The 16,141-nt window shown below is 46.6% G+C and overlaps 1 protein-coding gene across 2 annotated transcripts in view; it reads left to right on the top strand.

The window, feature by feature from the left end:
• The first annotated feature begins 3,642 nt into the window (after positions 1–3,642).
• Positions 3,643–16,141, top strand: part of MTHFR (methylenetetrahydrofolate reductase) — an 83,504-nt gene continuing 71,005 nt past the window's right edge. The window contains exons 1-2 of one of the 2 annotated variants that reach the window (XM_073603171.1): positions 3,643–3,808; positions 13,260–13,497. In XM_073603171.1, the coding sequence (XP_073459272.1) occupies positions 13,280–13,497 (218 nt within the window). In that variant the 5' untranslated portion in view covers positions 3,643–3,808; positions 13,260–13,279. Of the gene's footprint in view, positions 3,809–6,384; positions 6,538–13,259; positions 13,498–16,141 lie in introns of those variants that run through there. The other variant, XM_073603172.1, reaches the window with a different exon arrangement.

The following is a 16,141-nucleotide window of genomic DNA, read 5'->3' as shown; positions in this document are numbered from 1 at the left end:
GTCTGTCCTTGCATCAGGTGCCACCAGCAGAGTCTGTCCTTGCATCAGGTGCCCCCGCCAGAGCCTGTCCTTGCATCAGGCGCCCCCGGCAGAGTCTGTCCTTGCATCAGGTGCCACCAGCAGAGTCTGTCCTTGCATCAGGTGCCCCCGCCAGAGTCTGTCCTTGCATCAGGTGCCCCCGCCAGAGTCTGTATAGACCCCCTCAGTGCAGACCCCCTCCATCAGTGCAGATCCCCTCCATCAGTGCAGACCCCCCCTCTATTAGTGCAGACCCCCCCCCTCAGTGCAGCCCCCCCTCTATTAGTGCAGACCCCCCCTCAGTGCAGCCCCCCTCTATTAGTGCAGCCCCCCTCTATTAGTGCAGCCCCCTCTATTAGTGCAGACCCCCCCTCAGTGCAGCCCCCCCTCTATTAGTGCAGCCCCCCTCAGTGCAGCCCCCCTCTATTAGTGCAGCCCCCTCTATTAGTGCAGACCCCCCTCTATTAGTGCAGACCCCCCCCTCAGTTAGTGCAGCCCCCCCCTCTGTTAGTGCAGACCTCCTCCTCAGTGCAGCCCCCCTCAGTTAGTGCAGCCCCCCCTCAGTGCAGCCCCCCTCAGATAGTGCAGCCCCCCCCTCAGTGCAGCCCCCCCTCAATGCAGCCCGGCCCCCGCTCAGTGCAGGAGCGGCTGGTGTTCTGCCGAGAAAGTTCCCTTCGGTAATGGAGGACCCCCTGTACTGCGCAGGCGCAGCGCTTGCGCAGTACGGGGCTGGGGAACTTTCAGCAAGACACGGCGACGGCGACGTGTCTTCTGCTCGCTTCAGTGGAGAGGGGAGGGGCTGTGCAGCTAAAGAAGCCGCTTCATTGGCTGCACGGATCGAGCCCCCTTCCTCTCTCCACTCAACACTAGGGGAAGATAGAGCGGCGGCACCGGCCGCCATTTTGCTGGAGCCCGCTGCTCCAAAAAAACAAAAAAAACAACATTCCCGATTTTCCTTATGGAAAATCCCGATTTGGGACAGCCTCCAATCGGGACGAGGGTCCCAAAATCGGGATTGTCCCGGGAAAATCGGGACTGTTGGCAACTATGTGCTCCTTCAAGACACTAGCCAGTGTCCCCTTTAGCTTACACCCAGTATACTGACTTCTAGGACCAAGAGGGGGATTTTAGCAACAACAGTCTCCAGGATTCCTTTAGGGGGTTTGTACTCACAAGGCCCTGGCCACAGGTCACCTTCCTTCATGATACCAGACAGGATCCGTGAACATCCCCCCTCAGCTTGCAAGAGAACCATGGGTTGCAGCTTCAGTGTTTCAGGCTCCCAGGTCACAAACCTGAGGCCGTGTGGCAGCCTGTGCTGGGGAGAGGCAGCAGCCCCCACCCCACTTGGACCTCTCTCTGTAGAGGAAGGCCCAGAACTCACGTGTTCATCAAATATATATACAGTCACCCAGCATGCATTGGGCACATCCCCTTCTAAATGGCCACAGCTGTATGGACATTTATGCTCTCTTCTGTAAGGCTTCCACCCACTGCCCAGTACCTCACATGGCTACTAGACCAGTGTTAAACATCAAGATAGAATGAGCAGTACCAGTGCACACTAAGCAGCCTCTGCTAAACAATCACAGCCTCTGTTAAACAGACAACACTTACATTTGTCTAGCTGTCTCCCTGTTGTGCAGAGAAACCAAAAACTATTTACACTCACTCTACCTAGGAGGGCGCTACACATGTTCTTGCAATGATCAGGACTGATCTTGCTAACGCTGCATTTTTGAGGACACTAGTATAGTTCTGATTGTGATCAAAATACTGACCCGTACAGACTATGCTAGCAATGGCGGTGAACAGCGACTTATAGTGTGACTACGATAGTGTGGTGGTCAAGCTAGCACTAACTGACACTTGGCATGGAGGAATGCTAACTAACTTTGACACTATCGGACTTCGCTAGTGACACTAATACAGTGATCAGTGATAAATACTATACACAGACTCTATACTAGTGGCACTAGCTGGTTGACAGGGCAATCAAAGGGTTAAATGTGCCTAACAGGTGTATGCGAGTGTAAATCTGCTGCTTTTACTCACAGTGGTCTTGCTTTCTTCTCTTCCTGAACCAGAAGGGGCTCAGGAAAAGTAGAACAGTCCAGATCCTGTGTCTTTGTTTACAAACAAGATACAGCCGATTGGCTACAGCGGATCAGCAGGTTCATGCCCAAAATCATTGGGCGAAAACCAGCAGACAAACTTATGCTGTAGCCAATAATAGCACGGGGCAGCAGGGGTCTCAAGCATGCACATCTGAAAACAGGCAGTGACGTACCAGTACGTTGCCTTGCATGGCTGTGCCGCCCGTCCACAGTAAATGTATAGTGGGCGGATAGCAAGCAGTTAAGTAATGGATGTGTATGGATTATTTTCGGAGAATAAGGATATTGTTTAGTGTCACTCTAAATTGCAAAGTGATGCGTGGCTTGGTAGTCAAGCAATACCTTGCTATGCTTCTGCTGAACCCCCTCCTGCTACTGTACTCCTAGTAATCATCATGACTGCATTGGCATCCATGCCAGTCTACAACCTCTGGGCATCTGTGACTAGATTGCAGAGCCTCATGTGTCTACTAGTGACAACTGTGTGCCCATGAATTCAGTGCAGAGCACCCTGTGTCTTCCAGTGACCCCAGTGCGCGATAGTACACATTAACCGCTCGCTGTCCGCATCACTTAGATGTACGGCAGCAAGACGACTCTCCTGTGCTGGATCATGTACCTAGTATGTGATCCAACACTTCCGGGTAGGGGGCGCACACGCTGCGGCTGTGATTAGACACAGCACAAGCCAATCAGCGGGTGCCGGCCAGTGGATGTCCACCTGCACCCACCGATCAGCAAGGGGAGTCACAGAACAGAGCTCTGCATATGTAAACAAGGCAGAGCTCTGTTCTGTCAGCAGGGACCTGATGGATTTTCTTTCCCTGCAATGCAGGGCTACAATAAATATGTTTTCTCTGTGGGAGAACATGCAAACTCCAGGCAGGTTGTGTCGTGGTTGAGATTTGAACCAGCAACCCTTTTTACTACAAGGCGAGAGTGCTACCCACTACACCACTGTGCCACCCATTCCATTTCACATTTGAATTTGAATTTAAAATGGAAAAATATTGCAAGAAATACAGTAAGGTATAAAGGTGAAATATGATGATGATTCCTAGTTAGGCTGCTTTATGTAATAGAATAAAACAGAATAGAATTGTGCATAAAAGAATAGAACATAAATGAATAGAATAAAATAAAACAATGGAATAGAATAGCGCATAAAAGAATAGAATACAACAGAATAAAAAAATAATAATATAGAATAGAAAAAAGAATAGAAACAAACAGAGTAGAAAAAAATAGAATATAACATAAAGGAACAGCATAGGATATAAAAGAATAGAATAAAACAGACTAGAAAATAAAAGAATAGAAAAGAAGATTTGAAAAAGAAAATGTGTGTTTGATAAACACGTGTGTTGATATCATTTCACACAATAAAATAACAGCTTCTGGGTTTCCTCTTTCAGGTTCAGCCGCAGGTCACCATGTAACCACAGAGCCGCAGAATTCTTCCCCGCAAGCTTCCCATCTCTGCGTACAATCCGCTAATTTACGCCCACCGCGCGTCACATGACCCCCCTGTGTACGGACAGGAGGCGGACATGTCGCTGTACGGACTTGTGATGGTCACGTGTGTGTGTTCTGGGCGGCCCGGGGGTAGTGCGCGCACATGGTGGCTGCGGGAGCGAGCCTGGTGTAGTAGTGTTGTGAGGAGAGTGGAGGAGGTAAGGAGGACCCGGCGTTGGAGGGGTTAATGAGGGGTCATTCCCTGAGTGCGGGGCACAGCGGGTGTTGGGGGGGTTCCGGAAACGGCCCCTTATCTGTGCCCGTTCCCGGCTCCTCCATTCATTGAATGAACCGTGTGGTGATATTAAAGGGGTGCAGATAATGGAGAACCACAAGTCCCAGCAAAGCGGCTCTTCATATGTGGGGGTAATGCTGGGAATTGTAGTCCTCCCTAGGACTCCACATGTGTGAGGGAAAGAATGAATGAAGATATATATAATGTATGGGGATTACATAACAGGAGCACATGGGGGGGAGGGGGGCTGTCCTGTTGAGGGACTACACCTGGAATGTGACTGAGGGGGACACACTGATAATGGGGGGGACACATGGAGGGTACTGACACTGGGGGTCGTACTGGCCCCGGAGGGGCCACACTGGGGGTTGGGGGTCGTACTGGCCCCGGAGGGGCCACACTGGGGTTGGGGGGGGGGTCGTACTGGCACTGGAAGGGCCACATTGGGGGTGGGGGGTCGTACTGGCCCCGGAGGGGCAACGCTGGTGGCGGGGGTCGTACTGGGGGCAGGGGTTGTACTGGCCCCGGAGGGGCCACACTGGGGGTCGTACTGGCCCTTGAGGGGCCACACTTGGGGTCGTACTGGCCCCGGAGGGGCCACACTGGGGTTAGGGGGGGTTGTACTGGCACTGGAAGGGCCACATTGGGGGTGGGGGGGGGGGTCGTACTGGCCCCGGAGGGGCAACGCTGGTGGCGGGGGTCGTACTGGGGGCGGGGGTTGTACTGGCCCCGGAGGGGCCACACTGGGGGCCGTACTGGCCCTGGAGGGGCCACACTGGGGGTCGTACTGGCCCTGGAGGGGCCACACTGGGGGTCGTACTGGCCCTGGAGGGGCCACACTGGGGGTCGTACTGGCCCCGGAGGGGCCACACTGGGGTTAGGGGGGGTTGTACTGGCACTGGAAGGGCCACATTGGGGGTGGGGGGGGGTAGTACTGGCACTGGAGGGGAGCAGAAGAGGAAGTAAAACCATCGGAGTTTACTCCTTTTTAACATAAAAGCACACACACGGGTTGGACTTGTGTTTTTTTTTTCAACCTTGCCAATTATGTAACTTGACTGGCCTGCACAGAGTCCTGACCTTTGGGATGAATGAAAATGTATTGAAATATAAACAATTAAAAATGTGAATCAATAGGTGGCTATAGACATCTGAATTACATAGATATGGCAAAAAAGCAGAAGAAAGACTCTAAGGAGGTCCAGGGACTACCATGATAGGATCACCACGGACCGCACTGGGACAACCACTGACTGATATGACCGGTCCATGGATTCTGCAAAGTGCGGCTGAATTTCCTGTATAAATGAGTCCTATTTGTCCATCCTCTATTATAAAGTCACATGACCAGTTTCATAGACATTTGGTCGGGGGAGGGGCTGTCACAGGACCGTGGAGCACCCAAGGTCCACATTTATAACATCTGTAGAGTTAAAGTTGAACTCCAGAAAACTAAAAAGTCCTCCCTTGTAGTGGGGCTGCCCTACACTGCAGGGGTTGATTGCTCGCTTACGTCTAGGGGGACCATGAAAAGTATATTTTACTTAGGCCCCTTTCACACCGCCGCGACCTGAAATTTGCAGGATTTTGTGGCCTCAATTTTGATGCGATTTTGACACTTTCAGGGAATGCCTGTGTTAAATTGCATCAAAATCGGACCAAAGTATTACAGGAACTACTTTGGAGTCAGTGCGACTTGAAGTCGCACAGATATTAATGATACTCATTGGGAATCATGGGGTACCACTTGTCAATCTGACTCTGATTTCCAAAGTCGCAGGAAAGTTCCCACAAGTGTGAAAGGGGCTCTACCCAATCCTCCACTCCCTACGGCCTTTTTCTCCCCTGAAGTTCGGCAGTCTAAGGTCCTCTGACATCATAAAGAAGGGACCGTAGCCCTGCATTGGACATGGGGACACGGGACATTCCACCGCCAGATTGTAGGGGAGCCACGGTCCACCGGGGGAGCGGGGGATCAGGTAAGCAAATGCTCTTGTCATTCCTTAGACTTAAACAAGCAGTTGACCTTTGTGTTGCGGGCAGAGTTCAGCTTTAAATCTTGCCATGTCATGGGTCAAAGCTGTACCTCAGCCATTCTGTAGCCTAAAGGTTGGTGGTCTGAGTGCTACAGATGCCACGGTGGGATCGGGAATATCGGGGGAGGGGGGGGGGGGGGGCGACAGGAAGCTGTACACCAAAAAAAGGTTTCTCCAGATTAGTGGAGGGATGTGAACTTTTACATAGCCAGCTGACATGGCAGGACCTGAGCGTCTCAGCTACCCTCGGTGGTAGGACCAGGATGGTCAGCTGAGAACTATTCTTTCTGGCTGCTTGTGATATAGAGCTTCTTTTATGTGTTTAGCCCTAGTGATTGTCATTACAGCCTGCAGGATAACTCCTTCACCTAGAGATTTAGGCAGGTTGCTCGGACGTGCTTGAAATAGTTGGATTTGGCTGCTTTGAATGCTCCAGCGCTGTAAGCACACAATACTTGGCACGGTGCGCTGACTTTTGCCCTAGTTCCATGTCTGCAGTCTCTGCTGGAAACACTCGTGTGTCCGAGGGAGGACAACCAAAGCAGAGCTGTATTGTGCCTCGCAGCGATTTGGAGATCTCATGCGGGTTTGTTGTTGCAGTCAACGTCAGGTGCAAGTGAGTATAGGGACTTTCTCTGTGGTTCAGTGTTGTTGCAGATCAGGAAGATCCTCAGGAGCCAGGTAAACAGCGTAACTTTGCTCCATTCACGTGCCATACAGCTCCACATCCATACACATGCCATACAGCTGAGGAATCCAGAGTAGTCCCTGTGCCCCCCTGTTCATACACAAGTACCGTGTCTCTGCGCATACAGAAGAACCCAGAATAAATTCACCCAGAACTTTCACTGCGCATACCAGGACCACCTTCTTCCCTTTTTTTTTTTTTTTTTTTGTGTCTTTTCTATTTTGACTGTTGCAGGGCACTTTTTCTCACCGCTTGTCTCCGTCCCCTACCCACCTCCGAGCATGATCCCCTGCAGTTGGGAACAATAGATACAACCCCCCCAGCTACAATAGATCCCATGCAACAAGATATTACCCCAACAACAATACAATACCCCCCCCAGCAACAATAGACCCCAATGTAATAATACAGTAGATCTCCCTGCAGCAATAGATTTCTTCCAGCAACAAGTGACCCACTCCCGGCGACAATAGATTCCCCCCCCCCCCCCCCCAGCAACAATAGACCCCAATGTAATAATACAGTAGATCTCCCTGCAGCAATAGATTTCTTCCAGCAACAAGTGACCCACCCCCGGCGACAATAGATTCCCCCCCCCCAGCAACAATAGACCCCAATGTAATAATACAGTAGATCTCCCTGCAGCAATAGATTTCTTCCAGCAACAAGTGACCCACCCCCGGCGACAATAGATTCCCCCCCCCCCCAGCAACCGGAATCAATAGACCCTCCAGCGCACCCCACTCAGTGCTGGAGGTGCCGGAACTATGTACCCCTATGTTCCCGCTGAAGAAAAAAACCATGGACTGTTGTACATTGGTTCCCAAACAGTGCATCGGTGTGTCCATCTCTGGCTGGATAGACAAACTGCAATTTTCAATGGCAGTAATGTGCCACAAGTGTGGGCCTCACAGTTCCTGCGCAGTCTCATTGACTTAAGTGTGTGAGTTTAAATTTGCTGCAACGCAAAGCATCACAGCCAAGGTATGAAAACACCCCCTCCAGATGTATGGTAGGCAGTAAAAATGCAGTGCAACTGTCTGTTTTTACCACCCCCTTGCTGCCTGTGTGAAAGGGCCCAATATGCAAAACAGTTGGGCGGTGTTTGGGTCACAGTGGATAATCTCAGAGATCTGAAGTCTGCTCAGGTGGGCTTGAGCCAAGTAAAAAAAAAAAAAAAAAAGATGATGGGAATAAGCCCCCAAGGACACAGGACTGGTCAAAATACATGCTGAGATAAAATCAATTGGCCACAGAGACCCTGTTTTCAATCTGAGGAGATTTGATAGACTTGCCTTTTAATGCGGAAACCAGAGCGGTTACAGCGCCGGTTCCTGCATCGCATCTCTCCTGCAGGCGGTTCACACTGCCCTCTGCGAACCGCTGTAGATGTCCATACATTGTTAATGACTCCCCCAGATCGATTCACAGATCGCAGTGCGAACTGTGAACTCGCACAGGAATCGGATCGCATGGGTGAGAACCCTGCACTATTTTCCTGCAAATCCAATGCAAGTTCAGCAATACAACTGTATGGCTGAAATCTCATTGCACAGACATTGCATGCGATTGACACTGCAAGTGTGAGCTCAGGCTCAGTTCACACTTTGGCATTGTGTTTGGTATTGTGCTGCGGTGCCTTTAATTCTTATTGGCATCCCAACAAACCTGCATTTCAGCCTGAGCACACACTGCAATGGATTGTAGTGATTACTTTTTCCACTTTTTTTTTTTTTAAACTTCTATGTTATGTACGAGTGCAATGCTGCGTTGCTCAGCTATGTGAACGAGCCCCGAGATCTGTGCTGGTTGCTGTTGGTGGGTCTGTGCAGGCTACAAGTTGAAGGGATAAAGGGGGAGGGGGATGTGAAGGGTTAATACTGCATACCTGAGAAAAGAACTAGAAATTCTGAGAAAATTCTGTACTGATAAGATGTTTAAACAGAACTAAGTTAGGACTTCACCAGGATCAAATATCACCTGACACGAAAATAGCAACCAAACCTCCTCTCCATGTTGGGAGCTCTGTAGCCCGTTGTAGTCTTACCTCAGCATGAACACTCGTTCTTTTCTTTTTGTTTTTTTTATTCCTGGCATTTATCATGTGTGCATTTCATTGTTTTTATTCTGCATCTTTTACCCATTCACATGTGAAACATTGCATGCTGCCACAACACGTGATTGCAGTGCTATTCATTGTGAATGGCCCCCCGACACATTGTACAGAAGAGCACAACACACCACAGCGCACCACAGCAAACATACATACTGTGCATTGAGGTGCACTGCATTGTTCATGCAGGTTTGTTTCAACTCTTGTAGTGGGCTGACAGTTCATTCACAATGACTAAATTGCCTGAACATAATGCATTTAAACGGGGTGGAGCTGGGGCAGGGCTCTGTGTCTGGCCATGGAGCTGTGACTTGGCTGGGGTGCCCCCATAGCAAGCTTTGATGTGGGGTCACTGAGCAGGAGAGAGGGGCCAGGATCACAAAAGAGGGACCCGAGAAGAGGAGGATCTGGGCTGCTCTGTGCAGAACCACTGTAAGTATTACATGTTTGTTATTTTTATAGCAAAAATTGAGACTTTACAATCACTTTAAAGCCCAACTCCAGTAATTAGACAAAATCTGTCCTTGCAGTGCCTACCCCCTTACACTGTAAGGATTAGCTGCTCATTCAGTCTAGAAGTTGTGGCATAAGATTTAATATATGCTCATTCTTTGCATCCGTAGGGTACCTCCCAGCGGTGCGACGGGTTACACAAAGCCACCTCTATAAGGCGCGCCCAAACACTATTGCCTCCCCTACGTACAATACAGGGGTAATAGCACTGCATTGTACGTGATGACATGTAGGAACCGCTCACAGCCCAGAACGCCGGGGGATAGGACGATAGTGCTGGAGCAGGGTGTCAGGTAAGTAAAGCAGCCTTTTCTGCTCCCTCTCGACCTAATGAGCATTTAACCCTTGCTGTACGGGGGGGTGTCCCATTGCAAGGGTAAATTTAGTATTTAACATGAAAAATATATTAAATGATAGGGGCACTGCAAATATTTTCACTCCCTTTTTTTTTAATTCTTTATATTGCAAAACACTTTGCTGTCATGACTCGTAGTCTTTTCCAAGTCACTGGACACTTTTTTTGTCTTGGTTCATATCATCAATGACATCCTTATCTCCACGTGGTTTCCTCTCAGGAAGGATGATACTATACTGGGCCTCTAGTGAAGGTTGATTTTTTTTTTTTTTTTCCTTTTCCCTCCAATCCTATATATATATATGTGAACTGAAGGACCTCAGAAAAATGACAAGTCAGCGGGTAAAGTCTAATGTGACCAGCTTTCTATCAGGCTAATAATAGTTTGTTATCCCAGAATCACTTGCACTGTTGTCTGTCAGAGATAAACTTTGATTAGTGACTCCCACCCGGCATCAAGAACATGCAGTATGCTAATTGCTGTAACTGCCTTTTGAACACTCGTGGTTTTATTGCAGTAGAGCGGTCTGGCGTGATTTAAAGAGCGACCAGTAATATCAGTCGGTGAACAGCTGGGCTGGAAACCTTGCAGTCGTGTAACATCAGATAGTCCAATCAGCTCAAAGTTAGCTATCTGTAGTTTTTGGATAGAGTAGGGCAGGCGTCAGCAACCTTTTCCACTTTAAGTTTTCATTTGCACACATTAGACAGCCAGTGAACTTTAGTGCATTGCATTTGTATGCCTTGTTTTAATTTTTTGCACTCAGTTTTTATTGCTAATGGTAAGTTAAACTTCCCTAATTTTTTCACCTTCAGACCCCAGGATTAGCCCCTGTTCCTAAACCCTTAGCCCTCAGATCAGACCAAATTCATGCACCTTCAGATCAGACCCAAATCCTGCACTGATGATGTACTTGATAAAACACAGTGGACCAACACCAGCAGATGACATGGCTTCCCGAACATCTCCGACTCTGGAAACTTCACACTGGACCTCATACAACTTGGATTCTGTGCCTCTCCACCCTTCCTCCAGACTCTGGACTTTGATTTCCAAATGAAATGCAAAATGTTCTACGGTCTGTGATGACTCGGGGAGCCATGCCCTCTGCTGGTGTTGGTCCACTGTGTTTTATCAAGTCCAAAGTCAGCGCAGCCCTCTACCAGGAAATTCTAGAGCACTTCATGCTCCCGCTTTCTGCTGACCAGCTTTATGGAGAAGCTGATTTTGTTTTCCAGCAAGACTTGGCACCTGCCCACACTGCCAAAAGTACCAATACCTGGTTTAATGATCATGGTATCACTGTGCTTGCCTGACCTAAACTCCATATCTGTGGGGTATTGTCAAGAGGAAGATGAGACATCAGACCCAACAATGCAGATGAGCTGAAGGCTGCTATCAAAGCTACCTGGGCTTCTATAACACCTCAGCAGTGCCACAGGCTGATTGTCTCCATGCCACGCTGCATTGATGCAGTAATTCATGCAAAAAGAGCCCCAACCAAGTATTGAGTGCAAACTATACTATACATGGACATACTTTTCAGTAAGCCAACATTTCTGTATTGAAAATCTTTTTTTTTATTTTTTATTGGTCTTATGTAATATTCTAATTTTCTGAGATTCAGAATTTTGGGTTTTCACTAGCTGTAAGCCATAATCATTAAAATTAAAAGAAAGAAATGCTTGAAATATATCACTCTGTGTAAAGCATCTATAAAAAAAATATTGGTTTTACATTTTGAATTGAGTTACTGAAATTAGCTTTTTGATATTCTGATTTTTTGAGATGCACCTGTACCTGCTGCAGCTGGCAGTTCCACTTAGATGAATAAGAGGATAGGCTAATGGGCGGCTTCGTGATGCACACCGATGTTTGTAGCCACCGGAAGGCCTAGGCTGGTACAGATAGAAAGGCAGGCTCCTGAGGCTCGGTTCACACTACCGCAACTTGGGATCCGACTTGTCAGACCTCAAGTCGCTTGACATCAGAATTTCCATTGAAGTGAATGAGAGCCGTCTTAATGTACGCTACTGAAATCGCTCCCACTTCAGAAAAGGTTCCTGTACTACTTAAATCCGACTTCTAGGCGACTTGTACCCATTGATTTCAATGGAAGTCGCCTCCAAAGTCGAATCGTGTCTTAACTGAAGCAACAATACAGGAAGAGAAAATAGATTTCTCAGGCAAACCCCTCCCTCCCACAGAGCTGATTGTGGTTTGATTGGCCACTGGAAAGTCGCCTGTCCTGGAGGCGACTTGAAGTCGCCTTGTAAGTTGCCCCAAGTCACGCTGTGATGCGCGCTCAAGTTGTGTCCAGGTCGCCTCGCAAAGTCGCGGCCAGAGTCGTGTTGCCCCTGTGTGAACCGAGCCTGAATGTCATTGACATAAGAGAGATGGATGGACTATGAGCAGATGACCAGGCCAGGCTTTTACAGCCTAGTGACTGGTCAGTTACAACCTATTGCAGTGTTGCTTCTACATGCCCCTGAAAAAAAGACATTGTGTGCCTGCCCAGGCCTCTCTTGGTGCCACAACAGAGCGTACGAGAAATATCTCTAAAATTAATGGAAGTCTTTGACTGTTGAAATGCAAACAAGTTTACAGGAATAGAGGTATAATTAATTTTCCACCTGGGAAACTTTTCATTTTGCCTCACTCTCAGTCCCAGTGATTGCCAGGGCACTCAGAAAGTAAATCTCCCTGGTGTGGACACAGACAGCTATACAAACTGACAGGTTCTAATCCCTCACCACTCCATCCAGAACTTAAAAAAAAAAAAGGGAAAAAAATGGCTTTAGATATACAGTATTTTAAACGTGTTTATACAACTACAGACACATTTAGCGGATATCTTGTCACATGATTGCGTGTTGTCACATGATACAATCCTGGGCTTGCCTCCCTCTTTGAGGGTGAAACAAAGTGGGCCTTGAAAACTACATGTACAGCATAACCTAGAGGTGGAGTCAAGTTGGTGGGCAGTCAATTGCTTCTGTCTGGTGTCTGAGGACTTCAGTGATGAGATCTCGCTCGTCACTTCCTGTTTCTTTGATAGCCTTTCAAAAATTGGTGGTTGTTGTTGTGACAATAAGCCATGGACAGCAATGACAGTTGTCTGCAGTTCTGATCCTTCCACAGATTTTTTTTTTTTTTTTTTTATATTTGCCTGTCACTGTGGTTGTTTTTCCACCTCCTTCCTGTCCTGAGAGGAAATGGGGTGAAATCTCCCCCATGGGAAAGGATATACAATAGCTTGTACATGTATTTAAACTATCAGGCGCTAAAGGGGCGTGACCGCATATTAACACTACAAATTCTGGGTGGACCCTCTGCACACTGCTGTACACCCTTTCCAGCAAACTATGCAATGAAAAACAAACGGGGATATTTAATTTGCATATATTGCAATACATGTTTAAGCTGACCAACTGCGTCAAAGTAATCCCCATGGGGACACTGCTATGAAAACCTAACTGACTGTAACTTTTCCTTTGTTCTATCCGAAACAAAATAATAAAAAAAGTTTTGGCTGAAGTTTGGGTTTTTAATGTTTCAGCAGCTGCCAAAAACTGAACTATCACTTTTTGCTGGAGTGCCTCTTTAAGGATGTGTCTATAAAACACCATGATTCTAATTCTTACTCCCATTGTTTCTTCCCTCTTCAGACTGATCTGCAGGCCTCGCCATGGTGAACGCCAGCCTCATTGACAGCAGCAGTGCTAGCTGTAGCAGCAGCACAGATTCCAAGGAAAGCTCGCGATGTTCAACCCCCATCCTCGACCTTGAACGGCATGAGCGTCTCAGGGATAAAATGCGCAGGCGCATCGACTCTGGAGACAAGTGGTTCTCGTTGGAGTTTTTCCCTCCACGCACAGCCAGCGGTGCCGTCAACCTCATCTCCAGGTACGTACACTGATGAGGTGCTCTCATAAAGGTTTTTTCTTAGGCGTACACCTGGTGTGAAGGGCCGTGTTCGCACATATGTAGGGCCAAAACAACTAATCAATTAATCGACAACTAATCGATTGTGAAATTAATCGATTATTTTCATAATCGATTAATCGGCCAGTAACATAATGGGGTTAAAAAAGCTAAAATTAGCCCTTTATAGTACAGGTACTAAAAGAGCAAATAATCTCTACTGTAAACATTACTTTCACTGTTGCACAGTAAAAAAAAACGAAGGGCTAATTTTTTTTTTTTTAACTCCATTATGTTACTAAATGTCTTAGGCCTGGTTCCCACCCATGTGTTTTTTTTTGGTGCTTTTTGCAGAAATGCACTACAGTTTATTTAACGTTCACATCAATATGTTTTTCAGCTGCTGTGTATTTGGAAAGGGTCAAGGACCTTTTTCAATGCAAAACTGTGCTTTTTTGGTTCAATATACTTCAATGGAGAAGCTGCAGAAAAGCATGTAATATTACAGTTCTGTTTGAAAATCTGCAAAACAGTCTAGAACTTTTTTTTTTTTCTTTAGATAAAAAAATTTGATCTGAGCCTGATGATATTTATAAGATTCAACCTCTAATAGTATATAGAGTATATCTCTTCTGTCTGTTATTCTCAGAGTGGATTAAAGATTTTACTCCCTAACTAGAGGTCGACCGATATATCGGCCGATATTTGACCGATATTTGACGTTTTTTTCTTAATCGGCATCGGCCGATTGTGCTGATAAAAAATGCCGATATAACATGACTTGCAAATGACTTCTGAAGTCAATACAAGTTGCCTGTATTCTTCTGTGAAGCACTTCTCTCCCCTCTCTGGGCAGCCTGCCAAATCTGATAAAAAGAACCTGAATTGATACAATGTTTACACTTCTGAATGAGCTGAACTCTGTGTGTAGAAGCTCTCATTTTAACCATTTAAAGACTAAATCTTTTCTGACACTTGTTGCTTACAAGTAAAAATCCTGTATTTTCTGCTAGAAAATCACTTAGAACCCCCAAACATTATATATTTTTTTTTAGCAGAGACCCTAGGGAATAAAATAGTGGTTGTTGCAATATTTTATGTCACACGGTATTTGCGCAGCGGTCTTTCAAACGCAATTAAAAAAAAAAAAAAAAATACACTAATAAATTAAAAAAAAAAACTAAGCAGTAAAGATGGCCCATTTTTTTTCGTCCAAAAGTTTTGATTACCTATTTTTGTGTATTTATTTTTAAGATATAGTTTTTTTTATATATATATTTTTTTTTTATCTAAATTCTACATACAAGTGAACTGATTGGAGGTTTGTTTTGTTTAATAAATGTTTAAATGTAAAAAATTTTCTGTATCACTTTAGGTTGCTTTCACACTGCAGCGGGCATGCGTTGACGGTAAAACGCTGCTAGTTTTAGTGGCGCTTTACGGTCATTTTAGCGGCGCTATTCGGCTGCTAGCGGGGAGCTTATAACCCAGCTAGCAGCCGAGGAAGGGGTTAAATGTGCCCCTGAAGCGCCGATGCCGAAACGCTTTTGCAGGCGCTTTGGCAGCGGTGCGCATTCATTTCAATGGGCAGGAGTGGTGGAGCAGCGGTATACACTGCTCCAAAGATGCTGCTTGCAGGACTTTTTTTTAACATCCTGCCAGCACATCGCCTCAGTGTGAAAGCACTCGGGCTTTCACACTGAGACTGCAGGGGAGCCGTTTTACGGGCGCTATTTTTAGCCCAAAAGCGCCTGAAAGACACCCCAGTGTGAAAGGGGTCTAACTGTTAAATTTTGTTAAATTTTATGAGATGAAGGAAAAAAAAAAAAATCGGCCTAATATATCGGCCCAAAAAAATCGGCATCACATATCGGCCATCGGCCACCGAGATTTCTAAATATCAGCATCGGCCAGAGAAAAACCCATATCGGTCAACCTCTATCTCTAACCATATAGTTGGTTATTTTATATTTACCCCTGTGTATAAGATATTTAGGAATAAATGTCATTTTTTTAAACTTTACATATTAACTAAATTATACACTACACTTTTTTTTAAGGTTATTAATCGATTAATCGAAACAATAATCGGCCAACTAATCGATTATGAAAATAATCGTTAGTTGCAACCCTACACACATGGGATGCATAGGTGTTCTGTGTGCAGGCAGTCCCTTTTTTATTTCTGTTGGGTGCATGTACCCGAATGCAGATATTGTGAGTTCGGGGATACATGCCCACACGCACCTGCACAGATTTCAAATTGGGAGTAGTGACTGTGTCTGTGCAGCCGCTGCTCCCAATAGACCTAAACAGCTGTGCCTACATTGCCTACAGCTGTGCAAACACGGCCCTCGCGCGGGTGTATGCTTGGGTACGCCTGTGTGAAAGAGGCCTTTATATTATGTGCAGATGCTGCAACAATATATACAGTAAATGATTTTCTTCTGAATGTGTGGCACATACATGTTGTAAAGTTGGGGGTTGTTTAGCTCAGTGTAGAGCCTACCAGTGAGCGGAGTCCACACTAGATATGCCGTTTAAGGGCTTGTAGGCCCACTTTTATTAAACAAAGAAAATGTCCATCCAGAATTCCCACACAGGGGTTTCAACTTCACAGCAGTAA

This window comes from Aquarana catesbeiana, linkage group LG10 (assembly GCF_042186555.1).
Source record: "Aquarana catesbeiana isolate 2022-GZ linkage group LG10, ASM4218655v1, whole genome shotgun sequence".
Classification (NCBI taxonomy): Eukaryota; Metazoa; Chordata; class Amphibia; order Anura; family Ranidae; genus Aquarana; species Aquarana catesbeiana.
Note: the sequence above shows the minus strand (reverse complement) of the source record. Positions and strands in the feature narration are given on the sequence as shown.